The sequence below is a fragment of the Nerophis ophidion genome, linkage group LG10 (assembly GCF_033978795.1).
Source record: "Nerophis ophidion isolate RoL-2023_Sa linkage group LG10, RoL_Noph_v1.0, whole genome shotgun sequence".
In the NCBI taxonomy this organism is placed as follows: domain Eukaryota; kingdom Metazoa; phylum Chordata; class Actinopteri; order Syngnathiformes; family Syngnathidae; genus Nerophis; species Nerophis ophidion.
This window is the reverse complement of record NC_084620.1, coordinates 72,470,530-72,485,914: the sequence shown is the minus strand read 5'-3', so window position 1 is coordinate 72,485,914 and position 15,385 is coordinate 72,470,530. Positions and strand designations below refer to the sequence as shown.

At 39.8% G+C, this 15,385-nt stretch overlaps 1 protein-coding gene across 1 annotated transcript in view; it reads left to right on the top strand.

Moving 5' to 3' along the window:
- The first annotated feature begins 342 nt into the window (after positions 1–342).
- LOC133561311 (phytanoyl-CoA dioxygenase, peroxisomal-like) overlaps positions 343–15,385 on the top strand; it is a 46,743-nt gene continuing 31,700 nt past the window's right edge. Inside the window, exons 1-3 of the mRNA XM_061914675.1 lie at positions 343–502; positions 562–743; positions 6,871–7,020. Coding sequence (XP_061770659.1) covers positions 343–502; positions 562–743; positions 6,871–7,020 — 492 coding nt within the window. The remainder of the gene's footprint in view (positions 503–561; positions 744–6,870; positions 7,021–15,385) is intronic.

The following is a 15,385-nucleotide window of genomic DNA, read 5'->3' as shown; positions in this document are numbered from 1 at the left end:
GATGGTATGTTGCTAAGGAATGTTGCCTACCACCTTGCTTGTAGAAATGAGTTGCTATAAAACTGGCAGACACAGGACAGATGGTATGTTGCTAAGGAACCACCTTGGTTGTGGGTGTGTCATGGCATCAAGCTTTCATCTTGCCACAACACATGAAGTGGTTCCACAAACTCAGATCTTGATTAGAAGTGGTACAAATGCTAAAGGCCTGGATCGGTCAGTACCCATCTGTAGTGGGCGGAGCCTGGCAGCAAAAACTGCTTAGTCGACCACCAGACGGTCATTACTGATCTCCTTCCAAACCGATGTGAGGCTTTTCGGTCGAGCCTAAGAGGGACGAAAATGGATGGATTTGTTTTGGTGTGGGTGTGGTCATTCAACCACTATGACCTTGGACTAAAGGTGACCTTGTGCCGTCAGGTCCTGAAGTATGTGGAGTGCTTCATCGGACCGGACATCATGGCCATGCACACCATGCTGATCAACAAACCTCCAGATGCAGGTAGGACGCTGCACAACAGGAGACGCTGTTAAGAGGCTGACCCAGGTGCGGGTGTGCAGGTAAGAAAACCTCCCGCCACCCCATGCACCAGGACCTGCACTACTTCCCCTTCAGACCCGCCGACCGCATAGTCTGCGCCTGGACTGCCTTGGAGCGGGTGAACCGGCAGAATGGCTGCCTGGTGGTCCTGCCAGGAACACACACGGGCACGCTGAAGGAGCACGACTACCCGGACTGGCAGGTAAGACCAGCCCTCAGCAAATATCAGCTGGGAAAACCATACCATGGGGTCATTAAACACAAAGAGTTGTGTTTACTAGTATGTGACCATACCCTCTGAACATCACAGGATGCCACACATTCAATGGAATATTACACTCTGTATACATGCCACTATTTACGGAGATTGACATCACTGTAGTAACACTTCTGCACTCTGACCATATTATTAGGGCAGTCGTACTGGAAATACTCAAACATTGTAAAGAGATGTGCTGTACCTAGCAATGCTGCTAATGCTACAGTGTTGCAATAAAGCTACATCCGTTTAGCACTCACCTTCTAAGACTTATCCTCATTGTGTTCAGGCTCAGAAATATAAGATTGTGGATCCTAATTGTTCCCAAAGTAATCCTTGTTGTCGCTCACAAAGTCTGCTTGATTAGTATTGTTGTTGATGGGGAAGGGATCTGTGGTTCCTCTCTACATCATTGCTTCTTAAAATGTCTGGGGCAGTATAGCTCGGTTGGTAGAGTGGCCGTGCCAGCAACTTGAGGGTTGCAGGTTCGATTCCCGCTTCCGCCATCCTAGTCACTGCCGTTGTGTCCTTGGGCAAGGCACTTTATCCACCTGCTCCCAGTGCCACCCACACTGCTTTAAATATAACTTAGATATTGTGTTTCACTAGAGAAAAGCGCTTTGAGTCACTAGAGAAAAAGCGCTATATAAATATAATTCACTTCATATATTTGTGAGATTGATACTGTTTTGATCACATCTATTTACTTAGTAAGTCCTCAGGTGTCATAAATAATGTAAATATGATAATAACTTCAATATAGAACTAACTTCTTTTTACACTCTACTGCACAGGTTTCAGCCTAGTACTACTTTAGGTATGGCCAGGTTTCATCCTAGTACTACTTTAGGTATGGCCAGGTTTCACTATAGTACTACTTTAGGTATGGCCAGGTTTCATCCTAGTACTACTTTAGGTATGGCCAGGTTTCATCCTAGTACTACTTTAGGTATGGCCAGGTTTCATCCTAGTACTACTTTAGGTATGGCCAGGTTTCATCCTAGTACTACTTTAGGTATGGCCAGGTTTCATCTTAGTACTACTTTAGGTATGGCCAGGTTTCATCCTAGTACTACTTTAGGTATGGCCAGGTTTCATCCTAGTACTACTTTAGGTATGGCCAGGTTTCATCCTAGTACTACTTTAGGTATGGCCAGGTTTCATCCTAGTACTACTTTAGGTATGGCCAGGTTTCATCTTAGTACTACTTTAGGTATGGCCAGGTTTCATCCTAGTACTACTTTAGGTATGGCCAGGTTTCATCCTAGTACTACTTTAGGTATGGCCAGGTTTCATCCTAGTACTACTTTAGGTATGGCCAGGTTTCATCCTAGTACTACTTTAGGTATGGCCAGGTTTCATCCTAGTACTACTTTAGGTATGGCCAGGTTTCATTATAGTACTACTTTAGGTATGGCCAGGTTTCATTATAGTACTACTTTAGGTATGGCCAGGTTTCATCCTAGTACTACTTTAGGTATGGCCAGGTTTCATCTTAGTACTACTTTAGGTATGGCCAGGTTTCATCCTAGTACTACTTTAGGTATGGCCAGGTTTCATCCTAGTACTACTTTAGGTATGGCCAGGTTTCATCCTAGTACTACTTTAGGTATGGTCAGGTTTCATCCTAGTACTACTTTAGGTATGGCCAGGTTTCATCCTAGTACTACTTTAGGTATGGCCAGGTTTCATCCTAGTACTACTTTAGGTATGGCCAGGTTTCATCCTAGTACTACTTTAGGTATGGCCAGGTTTCACCTATTACTACTTTAGGTCTGGCCAGGTTTCATTATAGTACTACTTTAGGTATGGCCAGGTTTCATCTTAGTACTACTTTAGGTATGGCCAGGTTTCATCCTAGTACTACTTTAGGTATGGCCAGGTTTCATTATAGTACTACTTTAGGTATGGCCAGGTTTCATCTTAGTACTACTTTAGGTATGGCCAGGTTTCATCATAGTACTACTTTAGGTATGGCCAGGTTTCATCTTAGTACTACTTTAGGTATGGCCAGGTTTCATCCTAGTACTACTTTAGGTATGGCCAGGTTTCATTATAGTACTACTTTAGGTATGGCCAGGTTTCATCCTAGTACTACTTTAGGTATGGCCAGGTTTCATCCTAGTACTACTTTAGGTATGGCGGGGTTTCATCCTAGTACTACTTTAGGTATGGCCAGGTTTCATCCGAGTACTACTTTAGGTATGGCCAGGTTTCATCCTAGTACTACTTTAGGTATGGCCAGGTTTCATCTTAGTACTACTTTAGGTATGGCCAGGTTTCATTATAGTACTACTTTAGGTATGGCCAGGTTTCATCTTAGTACTACTTTAGGTATGGCCAGGTTTCATCCTAGTACTACTTTAGGTATGGCCAGGTTTCATCCTAGTACTACTTTAGGTATGGCCAGGTTTCATCCTAGTACTACTTTAGGTATGGCCAGGTTTCACTATAGTACTACTTTAGGTATGGCCAGGTTTCATCTTAGTACTACTTTAGGTATGGCCAGGTTTCATCCTAGTACTACTTTAGGTATGGCCAGGTTTCATCCTAGTACTACTTTAGGTATGGCCAGGTTTCATCCTAGTACTACTTTAGGTATGGCCAGGTTTCATCCTAGTACTACTTTAGGTATGGCCAGGTTTCATCCTAGTACTACTTTAGGTATGGCCAGGTTTCATTATAGTTCTACTTTAGGTATGGCCAGGTTTCATCCTAGTACTACTTTAGGTATGGCCAGGTTTCATCTTAGTACTACTTTAGGTATGGCCAGGTTTCATCCTAGTACTACTTTAGGTATGGCCAGGTTTCATTCTAGTACTACTTTAGGTATGGCCAGGTTTCATTATAGTACTACTTTAGGTATGGCCAGGTTTCATCTTAGTACTACTTTAGGTATGGTCAGGTTTCATCCTAGTACTACTTTAGGTATGGCCAGGTTTCATCCTAGTACTACTTTAGGTATGGCCAGGTTTCATCCTAGTACTACTTTAGGTATGGCCAGGTTTCATCCTAGTACTACTTTAGGTATGGCCAGGTTTCATCCTAGTACTACTTTAGGTATGGCCAGGTTTCATCTTAGTACTACTTTAGGTATGGCCAGGTTTCATCCTAGTACTACTTTAGGTATGGCCAGGTTTCATCTTAGTACTACTTTAGGTATGGCCAGGTTTCATCCTAGTACTACTTTAGGTATGGTCAGGTTTCATCCTAGTACTACTTTAGGTATGGCCAGGTTTCATCCTAGTACTACTTTAGGTATGGCCAGGTTTCATCCTAGTACTACTTTAGGTATGGCCAGGTTTCATCCTAGTACTACTTTAGGTATGGCCAGGTTTCACCTAGTACTACTTTAGGTCTGGCCAGGTTTCATTATAGTACTACTTTAGGTATGGCCAGGTTTCATCTTAGTACTACTTTAGGTATGGCCATGTTTCATCCTAGTACTACTTTAGGTATGGCCAGGTTTCATCCTAGTACTACTTTAGGTATGGCCAGGTTTCATCCTAGTACTACTTAAGGTATGGCCAGGTTTCATCCTAGTACTACTTTAGGTATGGCCAGGTTTCATCCTAGTACTACTTTAGGTATGGCCAGGTTTCATCCTAGTACTACTTTAGGTATGGCCAGGTTTCATCTTAGTACTACTTTAGGTATGGCCAGGTTTAATGCTAGTACTACTTTAGGTATGGCCAGGTTTCATCCTAGTACTACTTTAGGTATGGCCAGGTTTCATCCTAGTACTACTTTAGGTATGGTCAGGTTTCATCCTAGTACTACTTAAGGTATGGCCAGGTTTCATACTAGTACTACTTTAGGTATGGCCAGGTTTCATCCTAGTACTACTTTAGGTATGGCCAGGTTTCATCCTAGTACTACTTTAGGTATGGCCAGGTTTCATTATAGTACTACTTTAGGTATGGCCAGGTTTCATTATAGTACTACTTTAGGTATGGCCAGGTTTCATCCTAGTACTACTTTAGGTATGGCCAGGTTTCATTATAGTACTACTTTAGGTATGGCCAGGTTTCATCTTAGTACTACTTTAGGTATGGCCAGGTTTCATCATAGTACTACTTTAGGTATGGCCAGGTTTCATCTTAGTACTACTTTAGGTATGGCCAGGTTTCATCCTAGTACTACTTTAGGTATGGCCAGGCTTCATTATAGTACTACTTTAGGTATGGCCAGGTTTCATCCTAGTACTACTTTAGGTATGGCCAGGTTTCATCCTAGTACTACTTTAGGTATGGCCAGGTTTCATCTTAGTACTACTTTAGGTATGGCCAGGTTTCATCCTAGTACTACTTTAGGTATGGCCAGGTTTCATCCTAGTACTACTTTAGGTATGGCCAGGTTTCATCTTAGTACTACTTTAGGTATGGCCAGGTTTCATCCTAGTACTACTTTAGGTATGGCCAGGTTTCATCTTAGTACTACTTTAGGTATGGCCAGGTTTCATCCTAGTACTACTTTAGGTATGGCCAGGTTTCATCCTAGTACTACTTTAGGTATGGCCAGGTTTCATCCTAGTACTACTTTAGGTATGGCCAGGTTTCATCCTAGTACTACTTTACGTATGGCCAGGTTTCATCCTAGTACTACTTTAGGTATGGCCAGGTTTCATCCTAGTACTACTTTAGGTATGGCCAGGTTTCATCTTAGTACTACTTTAGGTATGGCCAGGTTTAATGCTAGTACTACTTTAGGTATGGCCAGGTTTCATCCTAGTACTGCTTTAGGTATGGCCAGGTTTCATCCTAGTACTACTTTAGGTATGGTCAGGTTTCATCCTAGTACTACTTTAGGTATGGCCAGGTTTCATCCTAGTACTACTTTAGGTATGGCCAGGTTTCATCCTAGTACTACTTTAGGTATGACCAGGTTTCATCCTAGTACTACTTCAGGTATGGCCAGGTTTCATCCTAGTATTACTTTAGGTATGGTCAGGTTTCATCCTAGTACTACTTTAGGTATGGCCAGGTTTCATCCTAGTACTACTTTAGGTATGGCCAGGTTTCATCCTAGTACTACTTTAGGTATGACCAGGTTTCATCCTAGTACTACTTTAGGTATGGCCAGGTTTCATGCTAGTACTACTTTAGGTATGGCCAGGTTTCATCCTAGTACTACTCTAGGTATGGCCAGGTTTCATCTTAGTACTACTTTAGGTATGGCCAGGTTTCATCCTAGTACTGCTTTAGGTATGGCCAGGTTTCATCCTAGTACTACTTTAGGTATGGTCAGGTTTCATCCTAGTACTACTTTAGGTATGGCCAGGTTTCATCCTAGTACTACTTTAGGTATGGCCAGGTTTCATCCTAGTACTACTTTAGGTATGACCAGGTTTCATCCTAGTACTACTTTAGGTATGGCCAGGTTTCATCCTAGTACTACTTTAGGTATGGCCAGGTTTCATCCTAGTACTACTCTAGGTATGGCCAGGTTTCATCCTAGTACTACTTTAGGTATGGCCAGGTTTCATCCTAGTACTACTCTAGGTATGGCCAGGTTTCATCCTAGTACTACTTTAGGTATGGCCAGGTTTCATCCTAGTACTACTTTAGGTATGGCCAGGTTTCATCCTAGTACTACTTTAGGTATGGCCAGGTTTCATCTTAGTACTACTTTAGGTATGGCCAGGTTTCATCCTAGTACTACTTTAGGTATGGCCAGGTTTCATCTTAGTACTACTTTAGGTATGGCCAGGTTTCATCCTAGTACTACTTTAGGTATGGCCAGGTTTCATCCTAGTACTACTTTAGGTATGGCCAGGTTTAATGCTAGTACTACTTTAGGTATGGCCAGGTTTCATCCTAGTACTACTTTAGGTATGGCCAGGTTTCATTATAGTACTACTTTAGGTATGGCCAGGTTTAATGCTAGTACTACTTTAGGTATGGCCAGGTTTCATCCTAGTACTACTTTAGGTATGGCCAGGTTTCATTATAGTACTACTTTAGGTATGGCCAGGTTTAATGCTAGTACTACTTTAGGTATGGCCAGGTTTCATCCTAGTACTACTTTAGGTATGGTCAGGTTTAATGCTGGTACTGGTGTGGGTGTGCAGGGTGGTGTGAACAAGATGTACCACGGAGTGCGGGACTCCACCCTCCAACACCAGCGTGTGCACCTGCAGATGGAGAAGGGCGACACCGTCTTTTTCCACCCGTTGCTCATCCACGGTTCTGGCATGAACCAGACCCAAGGCTTCCGGAAGGTATGAGGATTACCCAGAATGCATTTCCCACCACAACACGGGTGTCCAAAGTGCGGCCGAGAGGGCGTTTACAAAAATACTATTAGCAAAAATACTATTAGCAAAAAAGCAAGACAAGGTGGAATAAAAGAAATGTAATATTGACTTCAATCAGCAGGAACTTTTGTCCGCTACAACTTCCACTAATGAAAACTTTTGTCCGCCACAACTTCCACTAATGAAAACTTTTGTCCGCTACAACTTCCACTGATGAAAACTTTTGTTCGCTACAACTTCAACTGATGAAAACTTTTGTTCGCTACAACTTCCACTAATGAAAACTTTTGTCCGCTACAACTTCCACTAATGAAAACTTTTGTCCGCTACAACTTCCACTGATAAAAACTTTTGTCCGCTACAACTTCCACTGATGAAAACTTTTGTTCGCTACAACTTCAACTGATGAAAACTTTTGTTCGCTACAACTTCAACTGATGAAAACTTTTGTTCGCTACAACTTCCACTAATGAAAACTTTTGTCCGCTACCACTTCCACTAATAAAATATTTTGTCCGCTACAACTTCCACTGATGAAAACTTTTGTTCGCTACAACTTCCACTAATGAAAACTTTTGTCCGCTACAACTTCCACTGATGAAAACTTTTGTTTGCTACAACTTCCACTGATGAAAACTTTTGTTCGCTACAACTTCAACTGATGAAAACTTTTGTTCGCTACAACTTCCACTAATGAAAACTTTTGTCCGCTAAAACTTCCACTGATGAAAACTTTTGTTCGCTACAACTTCCACTGATAAAAACTTTTGTCCGCTACAACTTCCACTGATGAAAACTTTTGTTCGCTACAACTTCCACTGATGAAAACTTTTGTTCGCTACAACTTCCACTAATAAAAACTTTTGTTCGCTACAACTTCCACTGATGAAAACTTTTGTTCGCTACAACTTCCACTGATGAAAACTTTTGTCCGCTACCACTTCCACTAATAAAATCTTTTGTCCGCTACAACTTCCACTGATAAAAACTTTTGTCCGCTACAACTTCCACTAATAAAAACTTTTGTCCGCTACAACTTCCACTAATGAACACTTTTGTCCGCTACAACTTCCACTAATAAAAATTTGGTCCGCTACAACTTCCACTGATGAAAACTTTTGTCCGCTACAACTTCCACTAATGAAAACTTTTGTCCGCTACAACTTCCACTACTGAAAACTTTTGTTCGCTACAACTTCCACTGATGAAAACTTTTGTCTGCTACAACTTCCACTAATGAAAACTTTTGTCCGCTACAACTTCCACTAATAAAAACTTTTGTCCGCTACAACTTCCACTGATAAAAACTTTTGTCCGCTACAACTTCCACTAATAAAAACTTTTGTCCGCTACAACTTCCACTGATGAAACATTTTGTCCGCTACAACTTCCACTGATGAAAACTTTTGTCCGCTACAACTTCCACTAATGAAAACTTTTGTCCGCTACAACTTCCACTAATGAAAACTTTTGTTCGCTACAACTTCCACTGATGAAAACTTTTGTCCGCTACAACTTCCACTAATGAAAACTTTTGTCCGCTACAACTTCCACTAATAAAAACTTTTGTCCGCTACAACTTCCACTGATAAAAACTTTTGTCCGCTACAACTTCCACTAATAAAAACTTTTGTCCGCTACAACTTCCACAGATGAAAACTTTTGTCCGCTACAACTTCCACTGATGAAAACTTTTGTCCGCTACAACTTCCACTAATGAAAACTTTTGTCCGCTACAACTTCCACTGATGAAAACTTTTGTTCGCTACAACTTCCACTGATGAAAACTTTTGTCCGCTACAACTTCCACTAATGAAAACTTTTGTCCGCTACAACTTCCACTAATAAAAACTTTTGTCCGCTACAACTTCCACTGATAAAAACTTTTGTCCGCTACAACTTCCACTAATAAAAACTTTTGTCCGCTACAACTTCCACTAATGAAAACTTTTGTCCGCTACAACTTCCACTAATAAAAACTTTTGACCGCTACAACTTCCACTGATAAAAACTTTTGTCCGCTACAACTTCCACTAATAAAAACTTTTGTCCGCTACAACTTCCACTAATGAAAACTTTTGTCCGCTACAACTTCCACTGATGAAAACTTTTGTCCGCTACAACTTCCACTGATGAAAACTTTTGTCCGCTACAACTTCCACTGATGAAAACTTTTGTCCGCTACAACTTCCACTAATGAAAACTTTTGTCCGCTACAACTTCCACTAATAAAAACTTTTGTCCGCTACAACTTCCACTGATAAAAACTTTTGTCCGCTACAACTTCCACTAATAAAAACTTTTGTCCGCTACAACTTCCACTAATGAAAACTTTTGTCCGCCACAACTTCCACTAATGAAAACTTTTGTCCGCTACAACTTCCACTGATGAAAACTTTTGTTCGCTACAACTTCAACTGATGAAAACTTTTGTTCGCTACAACTTCCACTAATGAAAACTTTTGTCCGCTACAACTTCCACTAATGAAAACTTTTGTCCGCTACAACTTCCACTGATAAAAACTTTTGTCCGCTACAACTTCCACTGATGAAAACTTTTGTTCGCTACAACTTCAACTGATGAAAACTTTTGTTCGCTACAACTTCAACTGATGAAAACTTTTGTTCGCTACAACTTCCACTAATGAAAACTTTTGTCCGCTACCACTTCCACTAATAAAATATTTTGTCCGCTACAACTTCCACTGATGAAAACTTTTGTTCGCTACAACTTCCACTAATGAAAACTTTTGTCCGCTACAACTTCCACTGATGAAAACTTTTGTTTGCTACAACTTCCACTGATGAAAACTTTTGTTCGCTACAACTTCAACTGATGAAAACTTTTGTTCGCTACAACTTCCACTAATGAAAACTTTTGTCCGCTAAAACTTCCACTGATGAAAACTTTTGTTCGCTACAACTTCCACTGATAAAAACTTTTGTCCGCTACAACTTCCACTGATGAAAACTTTTGTTCGCTACAACTTCCACTGATGAAAACTTTTGTTCGCTACAACTTCCACTAATAAAAACTTTTGTTCGCTACAACTTCCACTGATGAAAACTTTTGTTCGCTACAACTTCCACTGATGAAAACTTTTGTCCGCTACCACTTCCACTAATAAAATCTTTTGTCCGCTACAACTTCCACTGATAAAAACTTTTGTCCGCTACAACTTCCACTAATAAAAACTTTTGTCCGCTACAACTTCCACTAATGAACACTTTTGTCCGCTACAACTTCCACTAATAAAAATTTGGTCCGCTACAACTTCCACTGATGAAAACTTTTGTCCGCTACAACTTCCACTAATGAAAACTTTTGTCCGCTACAACTTCCACTACTGAAAACTTTTGTTCGCTACAACTTCCACTGATGAAAACTTTTGTCTGCTACAACTTCCACTAATGAAAACTTTTGTCCGCTACAACTTCCACTAATAAAAACTTTTGTCCGCTACAACTTCCACTGATAAAAACTTTTGTCCGCTACAACTTCCACTAATAAAAACTTTTGTCCGCTACAACTTCCACTGATGAAACATTTTGTCCGCTACAACTTCCACTGATGAAAACTTTTGTCCGCTACAACTTCCACTAATGAAAACTTTTGTCCGCTACAACTTCCACTAATGAAAACTTTTGTTCGCTACAACTTCCACTGATGAAAACTTTTGTCCGCTACAACTTCCACTAATGAAAACTTTTGTCCGCTACAACTTCCACTAATAAAAACTTTTGTCCGCTACAACTTCCACTGATAAAAACTTTTGTCCGCTACAACTTCCACTAATAAAAACTTTTGTCCGCTACAACTTCCACAGATGAAAACTTTTGTCCGCTACAACTTCCACTGATGAAAACTTTTGTCCGCTACAACTTCCACTAATGAAAACTTTTGTCCGCTACAACTTCCACTGATGAAAACTTTTGTTCGCTACAACTTCCACTGATGAAAACTTTTGTCCGCTACAACTTCCACTAATGAAAACTTTTGTCCGCTACCACTTCCACTAATAAAATATTTTGTCCGCTACAACTTCCACTGATGAAAACTTTTGTTCGCTACAACTTCCACTAATGAAAACTTTTGTCCGCTACAACTTCCACTGATGAAAACTTTTGTTTGCTACAACTTCCACTGATGAAAACTTTTGTTCGCTACAACTTCAACTGATGAAAACTTTTGTTCGCTACAACTTCCACTAATGAAAACTTTTGTCCGCTAAAACTTCCACTGATGAAAACTTTTGTTCGCTACAACTTCCACTGATAAAAACTTTTGTCCGCTACAACTTCCACTGATGAAAACTTTTGTTCGCTACAACTTCCACTGATGAAAACTTTTGTTCGCTACAACTTCCACTAATAAAAACTTTTGTTCGCTACAACTTCCACTGATGAAAACTTTTGTTCGCTACAACTTCCACTGATGAAAACTTTTGTCCGCTACCACTTCCACTAATAAAATCTTTTGTCCGCTACAACTTCCACTGATAAAAACTTTTGTCCGCTACAACTTCCACTAATAAAAACTTTTGTCCGCTACAACTTCCACTAATGAACACTTTTGTCCGCTACAACTTCCACTAATAAAAATTTGGTCCGCTACAACTTCCACTGATGAAAACTTTTGTCCGCTACAACTTCCACTAATGAAAACTTTTGTCCGCTACAACTTCCACTACTGAAAACTTTTGTTCGCTACAACTTCCACTGATGAAAACTTTTGTCTGCTACAACTTCCACTAATGAAAACTTTTGTCCGCTACAACTTCCACTAATAAAAACTTTTGTCCGCTACAACTTCCACTGATAAAAACTTTTGTCCGCTACAACTTCCACTAATAAAAACTTTTGTCCGCTACAACTTCCACTGATGAAACATTTTGTCCGCTACAACTTCCACTGATGAAAACTTTTGTCCGCTACAACTTCCACTAATGAAAACTTTTGTCCGCTACAACTTCCACTAATGAAAACTTTTGTTCGCTACAACTTCCACTGATGAAAACTTTTGTCCGCTACAACTTCCACTAATGAAAACTTTTGTCCGCTACAACTTCCACTAATAAAAACTTTTGTCCGCTACAACTTCCACTGATAAAAACTTTTGTCCGCTACAACTTCCACTAATAAAAACTTTTGTCCGCTACAACTTCCACAGATGAAAACTTTTGTCCGCTACAACTTCCACTGATGAAAACTTTTGTCCGCTACAACTTCCACTAATGAAAACTTTTGTCCGCTACAACTTCCACTGATGAAAACTTTTGTTCGCTACAACTTCCACTGATGAAAACTTTTGTCCGCTACAACTTCCACTAATGAAAACTTTTGTCCGCTACAACTTCCACTAATAAAAACTTTTGTCCGCTACAACTTCCACTGATAAAAACTTTTGTCCGCTACAACTTCCACTAATAAAAACTTTTGTCCGCTACAACTTCCACTAATGAAAACTTTTGTCCGCTACAACTTCCACTAATAAAAACTTTTGACCGCTACAACTTCCACTGATAAAAACTTTTGTCCGCTACAACTTCCACTAATAAAAACTTTTGACCGCTACAACTTCCACTGATAAAAACTTTTGTCCGCTACAACTTCCACTAATAAAAACTTTTGTCCGCTACAACTTCCACTAATGAAAACTTTTGTCCGCTACAACTTCCACTGATGAAAACTTTTGTCCGCTACAACTTCCACTGATGAAAACTTTTGTCCGCTACAACTTCCACTAATGAAAACTTTTGTCCGCTACAACTTCCACTGATAAAAACTTTTGTCCGCTACAACTTCCACTAATAAAAACTTTTGTCCGCTACAACTTCCACTGATGAAACATTTTGTCCGCTACAACTTCCACTGATGAAAACTTTTGTCCGCTACAACTTCCACTAATGAAAACTTTTGTCCGCTACAACTTCCACTAATGAAAACGTTTGTTCGCTACAACTTCCACTGATGAAAACTTTTGTCCGCTACAACTTCCACTAATGAAAACTTTTGTCCGCTACAACTTCCACTAATAAAAACTTTTGTCCGCTACAACTTCCACAGATGAAAACTTTTGTCCGCTACAACTTCCACTGATGAAAACTTTTGTCCGCTACAACTTCCACTAATGAAAACTTTTGTCCGCTACAACTTCCACTGATGAAAACTTTTGTTCGCTACAACTTCCACTGATGAAAACTTTTGTCCGCTACAACTTCCACTAATGAAAACTTTTGTCCGCTACAACTTCCACTAATAAAAACTTTTGTCCGCTACAACTTCCACTGATAAAAACTTTTGTCCGCTACAACTTCCACTAATAAAAACTTTTGTCCGCTACAACTTCCACTAATGAAAACTTTTGTCCGCTACAACTTCCACTAATAAAAACGTTTGACCGCTACAACTTCCACTAATAAAAACTTTTGTCCGCTACAACTTCCACTAATGAAAACTTTTGTCCGCTACAACTTCCACTAATAAAAACTTTTGACCGCTACAACTTCCACTAATAAAAACTTTTGTCCGCTACAACTTCCACTAATGAAAACTTTTGTCCGCTACAACTTCCACTGATGAAAACTTTTGTCCGCTACAACTTCCACTGATGAAAACTTTTGTCCGCTACAACTTCCACGAATGAAAACTTTTGTCCGCTACAACTTCCACTAATGAAAAATTTTGTCCGCCACAACTTCCACTGATGAAAACTTTTGTCCGCCACAACTTCCACTAATGAAAACTTTTGTCCGCTACAACTTCCACTAATGAAAACTTTTGTTCGCTACAACTTCCACTGATGAAAACTTTTGTCCGCTACAACTTCCACTAATGAAAACTTTTTTCCGCTACAACTTCCACTAATAAAAACTTTTGTCCGCTACAACTTCCACTGATAAAAACTTTTGTCCGCTACAACTTCCACTGATAAAAACTTTTGTCCGCTACAACTTCCACTAATAAAAACTTTTGTCCGCTACAACTTCCACTGATGAAAACTTTTGTCCGCTACAACTTCCACTGATGAAAACTTTTGTCCGCTACAACTTCCACTAATGAAAACTTTTGTCCGCTACAACTTCCTCTGATGAAAACTTTTGTTCGCTACAACTTCCACTGATGAAAACTTTTGTCCGCTACAACTTCCACTAATGAAAACTTTTGTCCGCTACAACTTCCACTAATAAAAACTTTTGTCCGCTACAACTTCCACTGATAAAAACTTTTGTCCGCTACAACTTCCACTAATAAAAACTTTTGTCCGCTACAACTTCCACTAATGAAAACTTTTGTCCGCTACAACTTCCACTAATAAAAACTTTTGTCCGCTACAACTTCCACTGATAAAAACTTTTGTCCGCTACAACTTCCACTAATAAAAACTTTTGTCCGCTACAACTTCCACTAATGAAAACTTTTGTCCGCTACAACTTCCACTGATGAAAACTTTTGTCCGCTACAACTTCCACTGATGAAAACTTTTGTCCACTACAACTTCCACTAATGAAAACTTTTGTCCGCTACAACTTCCACTAATGAAAACTTTTGTTCGCTACAACTTCCACTGATGAAAGCTTTTGTCTGCTACAACTTCCACTAATGAAAACTTTTGTCCGCTACAACTTCCACTGATGAAAACTTTTGTTCGCTACAACTTCCACTGATGAAAACTTTTGTCCGCTACAACTTCCACTAATGAAAACTTTTGTCCACTACAACTTCATCTAATGAAAACTTTTGTTCGCTACAACTTCCACTAATGAAAACTTTTGTCCGCTACAACTTCCACTAATGAACACTTTTGTTCGCTACAACTTCCACTAATGAAAACTTTTGTCTGCTACAACTTCCACTAATGAAAACTTTTGTCCGCTACAACTTCCACTGATGAAAACTTTTGTTCGCTACAACTTCAACTGATGAAAACTTTTGTTCGCTACAACTTCCACTAATGAAAACTTTTGTCCACTACAACTTCCACTGATGAAAACTTTTGTTCGCTACAACTTCCACTGATAAAAACTTTTGTCCGCTACAACTTCCACTGATGAAAACTTTTGTTTGCTACAACTTCCACTGATGAAAACTTTTGTTCGCTACAACTTCCACTAATAAAAACTTTTGTTCGCTACAACTTCCACTGATGAAAACTTTTGTTCGCTACAACTTCCACTGATGAAAACTTTTGTTCGCTACCACTTCCACTAATAAAATCTTTTGTCCGCTACAACTTCCACTGATAAAAACTTTTGTCCGCTACAACTTCCACTAATAAAAACTTTTGTCCGCTACAACTTCCACTAATGAACACTTTTGTCCGCTACAA